The sequence below is a fragment of the Euprymna scolopes genome, chromosome 1 (genome assembly GCF_053919585.1).
Source record: "Euprymna scolopes isolate OS-2025 chromosome 1, ASM5391958v1, whole genome shotgun sequence".
Taxonomy (NCBI): domain Eukaryota; kingdom Metazoa; phylum Mollusca; class Cephalopoda; order Sepiida; family Sepiolidae; genus Euprymna; species Euprymna scolopes.
In genome coordinates, this window is record NC_136482.1 from 13664422 (window position 1) to 13684572 (window position 20151).

At 31.3% G+C, this 20151-nt stretch overlaps 1 protein-coding gene across 25 annotated transcripts in view; it reads left to right on the forward strand.

The window, feature by feature from the left end:
• LOC145280297 (protein NDRG3-like) overlaps positions 1-20151 on the forward strand; it is a 186449-nt gene that overhangs the window by 112933 nt on the left and 53365 nt on the right. For all 25 annotated transcript variants that reach the window (XM_080132252.1, XM_080132221.1, XM_080132254.1 and 22 more), the window contains 2 exons: positions 4571-4670; positions 6826-6946. In XM_080132252.1, the coding sequence (XP_079988378.1) occupies positions 4571-4670; positions 6826-6946 (221 nt within the window). The remainder of the gene's footprint in view (positions 1-4570; positions 4671-6825; positions 6947-20151) is intronic.

Below are 20151 nucleotides of genomic sequence, written 5' to 3' on the forward strand. Positions count from 1 at the left end.
TGTCAATAAAGATTCCCACTACTGTCCCTTCATGTCCGTTTGAGGGAGTGCTTTGGTTTTGATACCTCAAAAGTTTGAAGTTATCTTTTTACACCCACACTCCCTTGTCATAACTTTTCAAACTTTCATAAGTCAGAGTCCATTTTTTTTAAGGTTCTTTTTTAACCCAATAAACGACGGGTACTTTGGCTAGTACATTGATACATAGAAGAGAACATCAATCCTTCGTTTGGATAGGTTCACTTGACTGATTCTCACCTTAAAATGCTAAGTGTTTAGCAAGGAGACATTAAGTATCTTCTTTTTTAGTCTTTAGTAGGATTCAAGTGAGGACTTAAACACCGAATTAAAAGTAATAACTTAACAGAAATCAGATTTTTATGTTTGGAATTATGTATCAGAAAGTTACAATCAAAACTTCTATGCTTTGTGTGTGTGTGTGTATATATATATATATATATATATATATATATATATATCTCTTGATATTGAAACTTTATTCAAAATTTAAAAAAAAAAAAAACAAAGCATATAAACCTGTAAGGAAGGTATACAAAATTTCAATTATTCAACATGGAGTACAAATAAAACAAGAAAAACCGTATTCCATGGAGTTTCAAAGAGAGCAATTCTTCTCATCAGAAGGAAGAGGTTTGCAAAATATACAATAAATTTTGCAGGTTAATGCATCACAGGAAACAAGCAATCTGAAATTTATCATACACACACACACACACACACACACACACACACACACACACACACTGGTAGGTTACATTTCGATGAGCAAAGGATAGGTTCGGTCTACAATTATAATTTTTGTTTATTTTAATATTTTTCTATTTCTTAATTATAATCTCTCTCTCTCTCTATATATATATATAAAAGTGAATGTGTGTGTGTGTACATTTTCCAATGCAATAACTCTGTCAATTTTAAGTCTACAGACTCGATATTTGATATATAGGTTACTGAGATTTGGGAAAATCTTTGTGATCCGTTTTAAGGCAGAAATTTGGCTGTTAAGGGGTCAAAGTTCAACGATTTGACCTTTGAGAACTCTACCAAATTCCTCCGACAATTTTGGGTCTAAACACGTGAAATTTTAGATATAGCTTCCTTGGACATGGATCTAACTTAATTACTTGACTTGAGCCCAAAACAATAAATTTTAAAAGGTCATAATAGAGGTCAAAGTTAAAAAAAATTTGATCTCTGCGGTCTCTACCAAATTTCTCAGACAATTTCTGGTCTAAACATTGGAAATTTTACATAAAGGGTATTCAGAGATATGGCAAGCTTTTTAATTGGTTTAGGTCGAAATTTTTAGTTACCAATATATAAATGTATGTATGTTTTCATGTCTGCCTAAAACTTTGGACAGAGGAGACGGATTTTATCAAGATCAGTATCGTTTTAAAGTTCGACCTTTCAGATGACAAATATCGAAAAAATGGCTATAAACATTAATATCTTCACCTTCAACTGGGCACTTTTCTACAAGGGGTGGGGGTCGCTTTTTTCGCCGATATTTTTGAAAGTCATCGTCTCTTTTCGATTGTCTAGCCTTAATTTTTTCAAATGTCACTTCCGGTTTGGCGGTGGTCGTAACTGCAAAGACGTCAGGTTTTTTTCCCGTTCTTTTCCTCCTTCACGGTAGGGGTTCGAACCTGCCTTCCTACCACCACTATTTTTTTTCTGCTCAACAGACACATCCAAACACCCAGGCAATGCCGGGCTGAAAGCTAGTATATATATATATATATATATATATATATATATATATATATATAATTATTTTTTTACTATAATAATTAAATACCTACAGACACTAGTGTTTCATCCTTTCGGGATTCTTCAGTGCAGGGTGTCACGATTAACACCAGCCGAACGATTCGAACCCCACGACACAAGACATCTCTGGCTTGATTAGCGGAGACCGTATCCATTCGGCTACCATTAACCGCGTGAAATAGCGTTAAATTTTAAACATTTTAATTTTTAAATGTTCATTACGTCATATATGTATATATATATATATATAGTCATCCATATACAGTATTGTTTCGCTGTTTCACAGCTCATCAGTGCGGCTAGACAGGCAACTACCTCAAGCCAGGATTGAAACCCGACCATCTGTGTGTGTGTGTGTATATATATATATATATATATAACTAGCAGGGAGACCCGACATTGCCCAGGATTGAATGATGATCAACGAATATTTCACTCTTCTATATTTTTATTGTCGTCAAAATCCGTGAAATTGCCCGGGAGTAAGCTTCACATGCCTCCGTGCAGTAACTTAGTTCAAAATATATTGTTCTACATTCTATTCTAAAAACTTACTGTTTCTTTTTATAATATTATTTTATATAAACTTCTTTCCAGTTAACGAAAAACAAAAACATTAAAAAATTTATGTGTGGGTTTGGATCTGCAAAAAAACAAAAGCAAAAAAAAAACTTAAATTTTCAAGTCTTATAATAGTTAATGAAAAAAAAAAATTAAGAAATTTATGTGCGTTGTTTTAACCAACAGACCATGTCCTGCAAAAAAAAAAAAAAAAAGCTATCAACTTGCTCACAATAGAATTTTCATGGCCTGTTGTTTTATTATTGTTGCTAAGTAACAACATGGAAAAAATGGCTTTACCGATGATAGATAAATTAAAATAACGATTTTGATTATCGGTATTTATCGGGGGTATTCTAAGACTTGACTTAGATCACTCTCAGACTTATACACTAAAGTTCTGTAAATAAAGAAAATCTGTTTAGCCATTTTGGAGTCTATAAGGAACGAACTCACACACACAAAGTTGCATTTATATAATTGTGTGTGTGTGTGTGTATATATATATATATATATATGGTTGAATAACAGATTTCTTTTGTTTAGACATGGCATGTTTAAAAATTTTCGTGCAAATCAATCCCAAAACAGTGTGTCAATATGCTCTTTCTCATCTATTGCTCTTTTGCACTGTGACAGCCAAGATCTTTCCTATTACTCTGGCTCACACCAAAGAGACAATCTGGAATATGGCATTCAAGCCTCATCCCCCTATTTCGTTTAAGGATGTTCAGTGGGTTTAGAGACTTGTGACCTGGATGGTCTGTGGATTTCATATAAATTTCCATGAACAATGATTGGAGGCTCTAAACCTGTATCCACAGGAATGTATGCAGCTATGTGAAGATTTCACCCTCACCTTTAACATTATGTGTAGCAACTGCAATGTAATTTGTGACTCCTTCATCTCACCAGAAAGGGCTTTGTGGAAACTCAGAAGCTATATCCCAGACGATTTTGCCTAAATTGTTAAAAGACGTCTTTTTTGGTTCGTGCCACTGCACCATGAAACATGCTGCCAGAAGCCATGGTCAGCCTACAGATGACCAAACTATTCAAGATGGCGTTGGATGCATTATGACTGCTGATCTTTGTATAATTACCCATCATTTTACCAGCAGAGGATGTATAGACGTGTTTCTGGTATAAAACATCAACAGCCATAGTTTAAATGTACTTTTTGAGACGTTTTTCAATCCTGCACAAAGTCATGGTCTTCACGTAACCAAACAAAACCATGGTTGCTTTCATTGTATTAGAAGAAAAACAACATCCTCTGCCTGTGATTCTGCTTCATTGAACAGCCTACCAGAGGTAGTACTGATGTCTATCTAATATTAAAGTTGCTTTGAATATAACATTCAGATGTAATATTAAAGTTGCTTTGAATATAACATTCAGATGTAATATTAAAGTTGCTTTGAATATAACATTCAGATGTAATATTAAAGTTGCCTTGAATATAACATTCAGATATAATATTAAAGTTGCCTTGAATATAACATTCAGATGTTATATACATGTACAAATCTTCTCTTCTTTTACATGGCTTGTTGCATTTTTTCTTTTTACTAATTGGATAATGCTGTACACTGTTCAGTTAAAGTGTACATTAAATAATGGCTCATAATTACGTTTTTTTAAATGAAATAATGATGTCATTAGGAGTTAATTATGTTGGTACATTCACATCTCTTGAAAAGCATGGACTAACACACAGTACGATCTGCTTAACTTTATATATTAGACAATTAGAATACATGTGCAAGGATGGGTATAAACCATAAATATAACATTAGGTTGAAATTATGTTCACATTATCTTGGTGTTAAGAATACATATTCCAAAATTCATAAGTTTGATCTGTATTTTAAATGTATTAATAAAAAAAAATTTGTAGAATCTTTTTGTTATATTAAGTCACTTTGTATTCAAACATAAATATTAATAACACAGAATTCATTTAAATAGCTTGATAGTGCAATACTAGAGGTAAAAACATATATACAGAACTATATATAAAAATATCAGTATGGGTTGAAACAATTATACGGTTGTATAGTAAATAAACTGAACATTTTTGGACAAGCATAAAAATGAGTGTCTGTTCTCAGTGAAACAGTATAATATTAAAAGTAATATTTATTAATCCTGTTTTAATGAAAGTTTAAGTAAATCTCCTTTTTTTTTTATTTTTATTTTTTTATTCTCTTAGGAAGAGGATGTTGAAACCCCATGTGGTAATATCCGTGTTGCTATCCAAGGAGATAGAGCTAAGCCAGCTATTTTGACAGTGCATGACATTGGATTGAACCGTAAGTTATTTTTTGAATTCAAAAAAAAAAAAATTAAAGTCTCATATTTTTAATGATTGCGATGTTCAACCACTTGGGTGCATAATGACTAGATTTATGCAAATTCTTATAATGACTTATATGTATTGCAATTTTTGTCAAACATGTTTATACATTTTATTACAGCTCCTATTTTTATTATCATACTATGATTAACAAATACATAAAATTTCTTTTAAATTGTCTATGATTTTAAAATTCTCTGAAATAAATATTGACATTTTTATCAAATATTAAAATACAAATAAAATACATTGCCTGGGGTTTTAATTTCTGTAAATTGTGTTGATTACAGAAAAATAAAAATGAATTTGCTTAATATTGCAATTTGGAATGTTTAGGAAAGAAAGGTCAAGGTAATTCCTGAAATGATGATCTCATAACCACAGAAAAGATACATTATCATTTGAAAAAATAAAGGAGATAATACCTGAGAGAATTGTCTCAATACAACAAAAAGGACATTATAACCCCCCTCCCTCCCCCAAAAAAGAATATGTTGGTAATGCCTCGGAAAATGGTTTCATGACAACAAAATGGACACTCCCCCACCAAAAAGAATAAATTAAAAAATAAAGTAGGTGCTGGTAATCCCTAATATTGATTATTACTTATCACTTTATTCGTTGTGACAGTTTTTGTATAAGTTTGGGAACCCTTGAACCTATTCTTGTTTTGAATATGTACTGTTAATACTTATATATATATATATATATATATATATATTAAATTTATTTATACAAACATTAATGGCTACATATGTGCATACATGTTTCTGTAATCACCCGCGTTGGGGGATTATGTCTTCAGGCCAAGAATTACCGTCGAAAACTCGAAAAAGAGTTTTCGACGGTAATTCTTGGCCTGAAGACGTAATCCCCCAACGCGGGTGATTACAGAAACATGTATGCACATATGTAGCCATTAATGTTTGTATAAATAAATTTAATATACCTGCTCTGTTCACTCATTGAGCACTCTTTGGTAGACACATGTTGTTTCATTGGATGTACTTCTAGGAAACTAAACTCTACTGGCTATATATATATATATATATATATATATACCCTAATTTCTGTAAATTATAGAAAAAATAAGAATAAATTTCCTAATCCATTTGGTCCCACTGTCCTATAAATAGGACACCAAATAATTTGTTTTTAAAATCTATAATATATAATAGTACTTCTTACTGCAAGGCCATCTAGTGGTGGCATCATGATAAAAAATACTCTTGATAGCCTTAGCAAAGCATCAAGTATTCAGCTACGGACAAGATTTGAATTACACTCCAAACTCGTGTAGTGAGTTCAATTTCGGCTGTGGGTGCATGTTACGTTACATTTTTAAATACCTAATTATCTGAAGAAAGGATAGAATTTGTCTAGATTAATCAACTTTTCTTCTGAAAGGAGCTGTGGCAAGGAAACTCGCAGCAAAAACAAGCTTGGCAACATTGTTTAGGCCAATAAATGATGCCAGATTTGATCTGAAACTTAAGCAGAATAAGCGAATAAATAGAATAACTGGGTACTTGTGATAGATTTTAGAAATCCAGAGATAATATTGAATATTGACACATAAGATATTTACACATTATGGTATGGAGCAAAACAGTTCACACAAAGAGTTACATTGTATTCCTTGCAATAAGTTGGTGGCTTACTACTGCAAGACTCATTTTAGTATCACCTTTGGTTATTCAACTTAGCAATTATGTGACCTTTCATAGTTGGACCAAATGGGTTAAGATAACTATAAGGATTGATTAAGAATAAGGATATCTTAACATTATCAGTACCAAATCAATTCCAGTCAGATGAGAAATCGTTCTCAAGCAATTTTAATTTTTGATTCTATCCAGACTTCTTTTTAGGAAGCTGGATACGCCCCCCCCCCCCTCTTCACATGAATCTGTGTTACACTAGATAGTCGTTCAGAGATAGTAAATATGGACAACTTCTCTACCAAGGTCTTAGGTTCCTGATTATATCTTTGAGAGATTGATTGGCTTTCATTTACATTTATCATTTGCTTTTATAGATTTTCAAGTCTAAATGTGTTGATTAAATGAACTCATTTTTACAATGGATTTGTTTTCGGTTTTCTTTTGTAGATGTCACCTGTTTTCAAGGATTTTTTGGTTTTGCTGACATGCAACCCATTTTACGTCACTTCTGTGTCTATCACTTTAATGCACCTGGACAAGAAGAAGGAGCTCTCCCGCTGAGACCAGAGTGAGTATTTACAAAACGCTTTTTTTTCATGTCATGAAATTATTAAATCTCCTTTGTTTTCTGCTTGCTAAGATCTGAAATTTTATTATTTTGTATACAACAGATATCTAAAATGTTTAAACTTTGGGACATTTTCTTTGAAAACGAACATTTGTGAACTTGTAAAACCTTTATCTAAGCGTCTTTAACATATTTAGATCTTCAAACATATTCAACACTTATTTTGATTATTTAGACTGTTCTCTTCTTAAATGTTATTCTCACAGGGTTTTAGCCAATGTAACCTTCTTCAGGTGGGTTATCAGCATTTATATATATATATATATATATATATATATATATATATATATATATATATATATAAAAGAAATTTTATCAAGCTTTTACATTTGGTTGAGATGACTTTATAAATATTAACTCTTCAATATTTATAATATACTTTAGTTTTGCCATCTTGGATTATTTTGGTAAACTTAACTGTAATTCTTATTTCATTATATATATATATATATATATATATATATATATATAAGTTTTGTAAATATATATGGCAATGAAGCTACACAGTATTTTCCACATTTCATCCTTATTAGGCTATTGCTATATATATATAGCCTTGGTACCCGGCATTGCCTGGGTGTTTGGAGGTGTGTGTTGAGCAAAAGAAAGAAGTGATAGTAGGCAGGCAGGCTCAAACCCATGACGCGAAGGCAGAAAAGAAAGTGAAAAAAACCCTGATGTTTTACCCCTACTTCATGACGCGACCGGAAGTTCGGAACATTAAAATTAGGCAAAGTCAATCCAACCGATATGATGACTTGCAAAAATCGCTTGCAAAAGATTGATACCTCCTTGTAGAAAACTGCCCAGCTGAGGGTGAAGGAATTAATGTTTTTGTCGAATTTTTCCATATTTATCATCCAAGATGTTTTATGATATTTTCATAAGTTTTGTTCCTTATATTCAAATTAGTTATAATAATATAAAAGTATGCATAATTCTAGCCCTGTAATATTAAGCTATTAAAAGAACTTTGTGCTTAAAAAATTATATATATTATAATAAATATTAACACTACACATCTAAAAGAAGAATAGGTTCAAGGCTTCCTAAACTTATACTGGAATTGTCATGAAGTGTTAAGTAATAATTTTTAGTAATAGTCTTCTGGAGGTTGTTGGTTAATCCTCAGTACAAGCATTACTAAGAATATAATTAAGAATTACTTAAGACTTTTACCCTGTCATGGCTGACAGAACAAGAACACTCTACCATCATGGCTGAGATTAAGGGTTGAGTTTGAAATTTTGTACAGATTCCAGAGAAAGTTGGATGTTATATTGGCTGAAACATTGTGAGAATAAAATTGAAGATGAGAACAATAGTCCAAATAATCCAAATTGTCAATCTCATCTCAAAAATTCCAAAACACAATACTTATCAGTTAATGACAATTAATATAAAAATTATGTTCTTAAAAGCAGAATATGTTTTTAAAGGCAAAATATTTTTATGGGGCAGGAAACTATCCTCTGCCAATCGTATTAATTGGCATTATTTTTGCATCATCTCCAGTGAGACATGCTTTAAGAATCACTCAGTTTTGGCAAGACTCCTGCTTTAACCGAGGTGCAATACTGCCTATCATTCAAAGGAATGAGGGCCCACAACTCGGAAGTCTCCACTTTTGTTTGAGTAAAAAAAGAATCTGTATGCAAGAGAAGAATATTTATTTAAAAATCTCTGTTCAATTAAAGAACTGACAAAATTGCTAGTTGAAAATATGTCATCACAGGTAACAGCCCAAATCAGTATAGTAGTGCTCGATAAGAAATAAGACCAAATATTAACTGAGATGTATTATTGATAATTTTCTCACACAACACAATTGAATTTTTCTTCTACACTATCACTATTGGCCTTCGGGACAAGATCAAAGTGTAGTATCTGTTCTTCAGATGCTGCACTTCTATTTCTTGTTCTCTTTCGGTGGAGGAGAAATCCTTCACGACTGAGACAATTTTTATTTTTGTACCTTTTCTCCACGTTAAAAAACGACCCTGGTGTCTAACTCTGTCCCGTGGGGAGGCATAGTAAATAGGTACACTATCACTAGAATAAAAAAAATGGTTCTTGTCCAGAATTCCTTTTATATATAAAACAAAAATTAAAAAGAAATCTATATGATGTATGACAAACTAAACTATCATATTCCAAAAGTCGCATAAATTGATCAAGTTGTTTTATTTTCATAAACAAAATAATTTTTAAACAATTAATGAGAATTTGCATAAATCTAATAAGTATGGATTATTGTTATCTCCCTTTGTTTCTTAACATTTTTTTTTAAATGGTGGTGAGACGGTCACTCCTCGGAAACTCATATAATTTAATTTTTTTTTATAAAAAATAAAACTACCTGATCAATTTACATAATTTTTGGAATATGATGTTTTCATTTCATCACAGTTTTGCATATCATACAGATTTTTCTTTATTTTCTTTCTTTTTTTTTTTTTAATATAAGTGAAATTCTGGAAACTTTCAAAAATTTATTCAGACTTTATCAAAAACCTCCATTGATTTTTGCTATGTAATCAATAAAACATTTACTTATTTTTTTCTCTTTTTGTATATAGTTAAGCAATTAATGAAACTTATGACCAGCCCCATATATTTTTCTAGTATTGACACTTATAGTTTAAGCTTAATCCTTTCCTGGATTTGCCCATGATTTCGTATTTTGATGTATATATTTGAGCAGCATTTCTTCTTTGATGCATGTTTGATTAAACAACAGTGACAGTTCCTGTTTGATTCTTTTCTGATCCATCGTTTCAAAGCGAGCCAATGATCTAATGTTCTGCTCAAGTGTGAATAGAAACTCGCCATATCTTCAAACGTTTTTGATTCTCATGAGTCTTCATCAGGCATGTGATGGGTTACAAAATTAAAATTGGTGAATTAAGAAAGTTCATAAAAATCGTTTTAAAAGCATTTTAGTATACTCTCTCCCCCCTCGTATCAAGCTTGATTGATGGCTTGTTTGCCTTACTCATTCAAGTGATTACATTGTTTGATGAAACATAGCAGTTATATATATATATATATATATATATATATATATATATATATATAAGAATAGGATATTTATTGCATAATCAATATTATGTAAGCATGTCCTAACAATTCAATATCAACAAAAATTTATGTGTACATGTTTAAGAAATTTGTAATAAAAATCTCTGTTCTCTGTGAGACTTAAAATCCTAACTATTTACACCTGCAATGTTCACTAGTCTGTTAATGACTTGACTTGCTTTACTTTTTATATTTGTAGAATTGAGGTGAGAAATTTTTTTTTCGCATTAAAGTACAACTAAAAAAACCTTAACTTTATTTAATGTACACATGTATATGATTTACAGAAGGCTTGAGATATCTCGAAAACACTTGTTAGAAATTGTACTGACAATATGATATCTCATGCTTTCCATGGCTTACTGAATCATTCTACCATACACGAATTGTCCCAAGAATCGTATTAGCTCTAGTAACAGATTTGTTTTTGTTTGCTTTTTGTAATTTTTAATGGCAATTTGATTCAAGATAAAACGCTTTTTTTTTCCTCCAGAAATAACTCATGTGGGAGACAGACGTTAAATGATTAAATGAATTGATTCAGTATGAAACTCCATGGCTTAAACGATTGTAATTTGAATTTCATGAAGAATTAATTTACACCTCTGAATTATTAGTTTCAATATTGTTGTATTTGATGAAAAAAAACCCCATCTTTTTAGGTTTTAAATTTTACACACTGATATTTTTTATTTGCGCAATTGTTATCTACATTAATGGTTTTATCATTTATATTTCTTTTGTACATTTCAAATCTTCCAGCACATTTATTGGATTCAACTTTTATCCAACAATTTTGATCTTGCTAATATCACCTAAAATAAGAACTTTTTCTCAGTATTTGATTTTCATTTCCAATATTTTTTATGCCTTATTTCATCTTTGAGCTGTGTGTGCATTTGTACCTATGTATATGGACATGTATGTATACGTCTATACATATCTATATAAAATTAAATATGTTTATATATTTCCATGTACATGATTAACTCCTAAACTAATTAACCGATCATTATGAATTTTGAAACAGCTTTTACGTATAAAGGGTCGAAATGTGGGCTATATTTAGTATTGTAAAAAGAGAGTGGAAACGCTACATGAAAATTCATATACTTTCCATTTTTGTGAAAGTTTAGCAATAATATTACTCCTGAATTAATATATATTTATTGAACTTCAATTTCTTAAAGGAATTTTAGAAGATGTAATGAGCACAATCTCCCATTAAAAAAGTAAATATTTCACATTTGCATTGAATTTGACCTTTTCAGATTAAGCTTTAAATTTGAGATGCTTTCTATAATCAAAATGATCTAATGGATTTTGATTAAAATTAGAATAAGGATTCTAGACATACCTTTAGTATTATATCTTGATTTTTAATCTTTGTAAGAAGACATAAAAATAAAACAAAACTGAGACAAGTAATCTTTTTAGTATGTATGTGTGTATATAATATCTATAAAACAAGTTCAAATGTATTTATAAAATGAACTTCAAGCCAATATTTTTTCAAAAATACTCAATACTAGCAAGAGTTTTAAATGTTTACGTAATTATCTCGTATCAACAGAAAAAAAATCAACTCAGTCATAGAAAATATCAGAGCCTACTATGTATTTTTTTTATTTATTAACTACACTTATGCATCCGTTAGAAGAACCTATGCATGGGACTCTTCAGATTCATTTGGATATCCAAGCAAGACTGAAGAATTCTGATCCCCATCTGGCATCAATTAAAATGAATGGCTCTCGTCTTGGGGAGGCCTCAAGTTTTGACAGGCTTCTGGGCTTGACTTTTACTCCTGATCTTAAATGGAATACGTACATCAAATCTGTTGCCAAGGCCGCTGGAAAAATGGTCGGATCCTTCTATCGATCCAGTAGATATCTCACTGCTGATGCAATTCTCTATCTATATAAGAGCCAGATACGTCCAAGGATGGAATACTGTGCCCACATATGGGCAGGAGCTGCTAGAAAGGACTTGTCCTGCCTTGATAGGGTTCAAAATAGACTTCATAGCCTGGTAGGAGATGTCCTTTTCTCTTCGCTGCAACCTCTATCTCACAGAAGAGATGTTGCGAGTTTGTATCTGCTTTATCGTTATTTTCATGGAAAGTGTTCAACTGAGCTTCAAACTTTCCCCCCTCGCCAAACTTTTGCAAGAAACACTAGACTAGCTGAAAACATTATCAATAATTTTCCCCACTCTTTATCTGTGCCTAAACCTAAACATAGATTCCATGATCAAAGCTTCTTTCTTAGAACTGCACGCCTGTGGAATTGTCTTCCGTTTTCCTGCTTTCCAGCTGTCTATAATATGGTTGTCTTCAAGTCCAACGTGAACAAGTTTCTGATGAGCCGTTCCACTTAAGTTAACAAATTTACCGAACTTCCATTACTATCGATTACTATATTGTCCTTTTGACTACTGTACACTCTTTAACCCTTATCCTTGAGTGGCCTATCGGCCTTGATAAGTGGTGACGCCTATGTAAAAAAGAAAAAAAAGAATTCCATACGGTCTTTTAAGTTGAACTTTAATCACTTTCAATGAAATGTCTTTTTACTGTTTTAGTGTAGTCTCATTGAAACCATATGTAGCCCTCTGTTAGTGATATCAATGAAACCTTTTATTTAACTGTCTACTTTGAGCAGTATGAACAGTATGTATCCACATTAGTCTAATCTCAATGAAAGCTTATTTAAATGTATTCTCCATGTTTAAAAGTGAATTTCAATTTGTGATTGATCATAATACAACTATGCGTGTTTTTATTTTTCAAAGCATAGATGATTTTCTTTGCACTCTACAATCTTTTTTTTTCTTCTGCCAATGCTGTTTGTGTTTTGTTTTCCATTCTTTACTTTGATGAAATCCTTTTCAATGTGTCTCCTCTTTTCAGCAGTTATGTGGTTGTCCACTACACTGATTCCTGCTTTTCTTTCTTTCACTAACTTTAATGCCTTTTCCATTCCATTGGTGGAATTCATAGCTCAACTTTGTACGTGAGCAACCAACTTATGCACAATTTGCGCCTTATTTTCATGCTTCGATAAAAAGAATTGTCTGGCAAAAAATGGGTAGTTGAATAACCGTGGTAGTGTCAAACTTTCTGGTTTTTAACGATCGCCTCCAGTTATCGCTGCATGTGAATTGTTTGCCTATCAGCATGTAACCCTCGAAGCGTCATTGTTAGTGAATTATTCGGGGGTCAGTTTTTTCTCTCGCTATTGTTTCTCAACGTGTGGCTGTTTAAAAGCTCACCGTAGCAAAATTGGCCAATCAATAAAAGCATGTTTCACGAATATATTTGCAAGCCTCATGTTTCTGTTGGGATCTAAGGAATGTTGCTTTCTCTTTGAGAACACTTCAAGATTGTCTAAACATTGGGCTTATTTATTATTAAAACATAGAATTGAAAAAGAGTAGATTTTCGTCTTACGTGTTTATTCATATATATATATATATATATATATATATATATATTTTTTTTTTTTTGAACAAATGTTTTAAAGTTTTCTATATTTAAAAACTAATCAAACATTGTTAAATAGGATGAATATTCATATCTCATTTCATGGGGACTACAAAATTTAATTATTGCAATTATAAAGGGGAAGAATTTTATTGTTCATGATTAAAAGTAAAATCAGTTGACTGGTTTTGCTCTCACTTAACAAGAGCTATATTGAGGGATTATTTATTATTTTTTTTATATAGGTAAAATAAAAGTGTGACCATATATATTTAAAATAAAGACAGCATTATAGTATATATATATATATATATATATATATATATATATATATATATATATATATATATATATAATGGAGGACTATCTTGCAGACTAATCATGTCTAACATAGAACTCCCTCTGTTTATGAAGAGGGTCGTTTTTAACGTTTTTTTTTTTTTTACACCTTTACTTATAATCATGAATAGTAAAAAACTGGTTCTTATTCAGAATTTAACCTAACAACAAAAATTGCATGTACCCATCTCAGAATGAAAATGTCTTATTCCAAAAATCACGTAAATTGATTAAGTACTTTTTTTTATATAGAAAATCATTTTTACGATTTTTAGTGATTAATAGCATATTGTAGCCATACAAGACTGATTTTAAAATCTTGGTAGTTTGAATTGAGTTGTCTCCCTTTATTAAATATGGTGGATCAGGATACATTGTTCTTGCTTAATCAAATTTGATTTTCTTAGTTTTTTTTTTAAAAAAAAGCCTACTTGATCAATTCATGTGATTTTTGGAATATGATATTTTCATTCCGTGATACGTATTTACATCATAAAGATTTTCCTGTAATTTTGTCTTTTAGAGATTGAATTCTGCACCAAAATAATGTCTTCTCTTCATAATTGCAAGAATATCTTTTAACATTTAAAATTAAGTCAGATAAACTTTAAAATTTAGTTAAAAAATTATCCCATCTGATTAAAATTTGATTCTATCTAGCCACTTTTTTATTCCTCTCCACATGTTCTTAACAATACTAAACCGTCATTCACTTAACTTTGTTTGAAAAACTGCCAGTTTCAGCTAGGAAGATTATTATGATGGCGACAATTTAAAATAATGACTCAAATAATTTAAAAATGAATATTTGGCTTTATCTATTTTTAAACCAGTGATTTAATGTTTTCTTTATTGTTTAAAAATTAATTGAAAGGAGATGAATATTCATGTGTTATACAATACACTACCTCAGGTTGGCTATTTCATAATCTGTTGCAATCAATAATTTAACAGATATTTTGAAATTACATATAAATTCCTATGTTGAACATAAAGATTCCCAAGTTTGAAAAGATGCACCTGAAAAAAGTTAGGTTTCATCGGCCAAAGCATTGTGAAAATTACTATCAAGATGAGAATAGTAGTCCAAACAATACAAATTATATAATTTTTTTTAAATAATATTTTTAAAGTTCATTATAAGGGTATCATTTAATCATTCGAGGATTCACATTGCAAATGAAACAGTTGCATTTGCAAGTAATTTTTCAAATTGGCGACTAGAAATATTAAAACACTTATCTTTTGGTGATCATTATTTTTTCCCCAACATTCGTTCAACATTCATTATTACTGAGTTATTTAAATAATAAAAAGTTTAATAGAATAATATACTCCATCTTTTTAATGAAGGCTGTTTAAAAAAACATCTGAAGAAATTCGAATGTTTATATCTTCAAGTATCAGCATAAAATCCGGTGCTTATTTAGAATTTCACTTATTTAAAAAAATTGAGAAAAATCTTTGATTTATGCACTCGTCATGGAACAAAGATATCATATTCCAAAAATCAGTTGGGTTTGACTTGTAACTTTTCTATTTGTCTAACAACTGGAAATTTTTAGTTGTTAACTAAAAATAAATATGTCTGTAGAGCCCTGTCATTAATGAATCAAATTGTTTTAAAACTATAAATAATTTTTTAAAATAATGCTGCTTCAACCCTTTTTGTTAAATTCATTAGATGCAAATAGCTTTCGAACCTTCAAATATCTATGATTTTGACTTTCTATTCAACAGTTTAAATGCTTCTAAATTCCTTTTGAATTTTGAAGACTCACAAATTATTAAAAGTTAAGTGGTTGACTATAGTTGAGTCACTCAAAGGCTCCCTTTTCATTAACCACTACACTGGGGTGTAGGGGAGGGCATCACTCCATTCTCAAGATTACTCTATTTGCCCTTGATCCTCCTCTTCTGATGCCGAGCGTTTAGCAAAGGGGTGTCAAATACCATATTTTAAGTATGCCCCTGATTACTAAAAATTAAAGAATAATGTGTAAGTCACATAGATGTGAGAAATGTGCACAAACACTAGAGGTGATAACATAATTTATGTTATAATGGAGATATTTAGCTATTTAGAATTTAACAAAAAAAGATTTTTTAGAATATAAAAGCATTTTTCATATTTATATACACGTGAGTTGTGAAATTCTGTGCAGATTTTTAAAAATGTTCTATTAACATCATAACTATATATGTGACTGGGAATCGCTTGTGAATTTGATATTTCCTAAACACTTCCTCTTTCAGAGGAAGCTGATTCAACTTGCCTAGGGTTAATGCTACTGGCTGGCTATAACTATATGAACCTTTGATATTTATCAAACTAAGTTTCTTTTTCTTTTTTAAAGGAAGTCTTGTAAAAGTAGTTTTTTTTTTTTTATTAAATCCTAAATGTGTACTTGCTAAATCTGTATAAAAAAAAAATTGCTTTGGTGTTCGAATGTTTTATCTTTTATTTGTTGATGATTCTGCAATTGAGATGTTATTCGCATTACATGTTTCAGGCTATTATCCCCATCATGTTGCTATATTCACATCGTTTTGCTGTTCACTCTGGCCATCTTCATGTGTGTTTGAAAATGTTTTCTAATTTTCTAAACTGAACCTTTTCTTATTTTGTTTATTTTATGGTATATGAACTCCATTTGGATCATTTACTGTTAAAATGGAAGCACTCATTCATGTATGTGGTTGGGTTGGTTCTATCTAAAGAATTTGCTGTGTCGCAAACAAATGTTGACTAGGTATGACTGTCCACCACAGTAGCAGATACAAGTGCTATCCAGTCAGAGTTCTAGTGATGAACCTCATAAAAACGATGGTCCAAGGTCAGCTCAGTATCGTATTTCACCATCCTGAACCAGGTTTTAAGCTGACCTTTATGTCATTTTATCTAACCCTGAGGAGAAGCTGGTTCAGTGACTTTCTGGATGAAATCATCTGGGTGATGACGAAAAAAATTACTGAAACCAGCAAAGACATCTGCAGAGAGGATATATTGCAGTGAGAACAAACAATGGCATTTGAGATAAACTGTTGAACGAACATTAAGGAGGTGATGCAAACAGTAATGATCGAACACCTCAAGCTTTTGTACATAGGTTGGTCTCATCAGCTACGTTTCACAACCGTACAATAAAATTGTACAGATGATAGCTTGATCTCCATCTGGTTGGCATATATACGCTGATGCATGCACAGATGAAGACTTGGTTGGTTTGTTCAAGGGCAACCTAACAGCATTATCAGGCCTACAAATAGTTAGCATCGGACCATAAAATCGGGATTGGCTAACCATATCATATGGCCTAGTCCAGGATCAGAGAAAGTGTGCTATGATGGTCAGAAATACTGTACTTGCTTAAAAGGAAGCTGGCTCAACCTGACCAGAATGATAACTGCTAAAAGTGCAAGTAAAACATAATACCTATTGTCAGCAATTATTTATTTATAAGTTATTTTTAACTATAGCTGGAGTGTGAATGATTGTGGGTTCATACCATATTTTCAATAATATCAGTGCATAAGTGATTACAATGGATCTGATTGGATTTGAACTCTGCATAGCTGATTCCATAGGCTACTCTCTTTCCCTCTTAAATATAAATCATCTTTGACATAAGAGACACCTAAACAAGGCTGAGTAGTAAAGTTCCTGAACGGTTATGAATATAATGACCACAGTGTGAAAAATAGTTTGAAACGGGTATTTTTAAAAAATTTATTTAATATTTCTTTTGTATGCCTCATTTGGATTACTCCTTTTAATGTTATTCTGAACTGAATCTTTAAAGAAATAAAAGATTTTTTTTCATCTTATATTAATACCATATCAAATTACAGATTAAATTTTATTAAATATTTCATCTGATAGTTTCCAAAAATACCATCTTAATACCATTTTTCTTCTATTTCTAAATTTATCAAATACCCTATTAAAATATGATTTTATTGTTTGTAATCTGATATGAATATACGGCACAATCACGTTGACACACCAGTTCTTGCCAGATCACTGACGTTAAGTAACGTTGAGCCTGGCCAGTACCAGATGGTTGACCATTTGAGAAGGCTAGGTGCTGTATGTACCTTCTGGGAAGATTGGGCATGGGGCCAGCACCCTCACCCTGTAAAAAGAACTCCTCGCTACAAAAACATCTACAAAAGTTGTAGATGACCTATGCCCCTCCAGAGACTCAAGGGCTATGGATGGGAATCTGATATGGCAATTGTTCCCCCAAAATATATTGTTCTATTAATAAAAAAATAAAAAAATCAATTAGTTAATAGATCTGGTTTTTAAATCTACCTTGACAATAACTCATGTGAAGTTGATCTTGAATCAAGTCTCAGGACTACAGCAGTATCACAATGGCATCACCAATAGGATACTTGAACACACTGGACAATCCAGACTATGTAGAAACATGGATAAAATGCTTTGAGACGTTGACCAGAGTAAAAAAACTAAAATAATTGAAGGAGAGCAAAATGAAATTATTGATATGTTCCTCCCAACAGCTGGGTGTGAGCAATCCCAAAAGTTTCAACAATAGCATATCCAAAAAATTTGGAATAAGTGATCTTCAAAGAAATTGATGAGATAAAAAAGAACATCAGACCAAAGAAAAGGTTGGTCATTGTTGAAAGAACAAAGTTTCTGGAAACAATACAGCACTCCGCTGAGTTTATCATACAATTTAAACACCGATTATAAGAAAGATATTGCGAATTTGAAAAACTTCTGATGAAATGAACCAGAAAAATGAATTAATCATAATGTGATTAACACGGCACAACCTTCCATACCAATGGGGCATAAAATGTCCACCATATTTAGAAATGCTATTAGTTATGAAATCTCAAATTATTGCTGATTCTTCTCTTTTGTAAACTAATATAAAACAAGTAAATCTGTATAAATCGGGATTGTACAAGGTTTTTGATTGACTTAATTCTATTGGTAGCATTGGTATCCCTGATTTTTATTTATTTTTTTTTAATTCGATATTTATAAAAGTGACCACATGAAAGTTGCCAATGTGAAAGTGATATCATTGAATGGCCAGGATTCAAACTTGGCATGCACAGGTTGTCAGTCTGTACTGTTATCCACTTCACTACAGACACCACTCAGTGTTTACTGGGTGGTGTCTGTATATAGTTAATATTCATTTTTTAAATCTTTGTGATTGTAATCTTGTACGCTTTTCATTAGTTTTATCACTCTTTTTTGTAATGCCTTATCTCAATGTTACATGCCAATTTCCATGTCCGGACACTGAAGCCCAGACTCAAATGCAATATACTATATGAGGTCTTGAAGCTTTATAAAAGAATAGTGATACTTAATGCTCTTAAAGAATGTAAAGTGACCATCGCCTTAACCAATCTTTCTTTGTAGATAAGACAGTGTGTATAAATCAATTCTTATAAGAATATATTTTCATTGCTAAATAAAGTTCTATTTATTTATTTTTATATGTAGATCTGGGCATCATTTTTTCTTTTAAGACATTTTAATAAATATTACGGACAACTTGTCTGTAAATCTTTCTTTTGCTACTAAGTTCTTTCATAACACGGGTTTTGAGCTGGAATTTGCCAATGTATTTGCTGTACCTGTTTTGAGCCTCAGTATTTTCATATCTATCCCGATCCATTTTCAGGGGTGTGTGCATATATATATATATATATATATATATATATATATATATATATATATATATGAAAGCTCATTTGAATTCTTTGTGATATTATACAAAATCAAAGTGACTGTGTGATACCTATAGATTTCAAACATGATAGGTAATTCTGTAAGGGGGGTATTTGTATTGCGCTTCTTCGGTGAAATGGTTGCTAATTGCTGTGATGGGACAAGATACACATGAAAACCATGCATGCATCCCCTGTCCCATCACAGCAGTCAGTAGTAATTTGATTGCAGAGAGCACAATACCAGAATTTTTGCTTATACACAGAATCGTGTATCATGTTTGTAAAACTCATAGTTATTGCATTGCTCTTCACTTTGATATTGTATCAGCAGAAATGAATCTTGCTCTTACATGTATAATCAAGCTACCTTCTGTGTTTATTTCTTTGAAACTATATTTTGTGAAGCACAGGCTTATGAACATTTAAGAAAATCAGACTTTTATAGTCATGGATGGCCAAAATAACTTGTTTCTTTGTTTTTGTTGTTTCTTGTTGACACTTTCACACTCTTAAT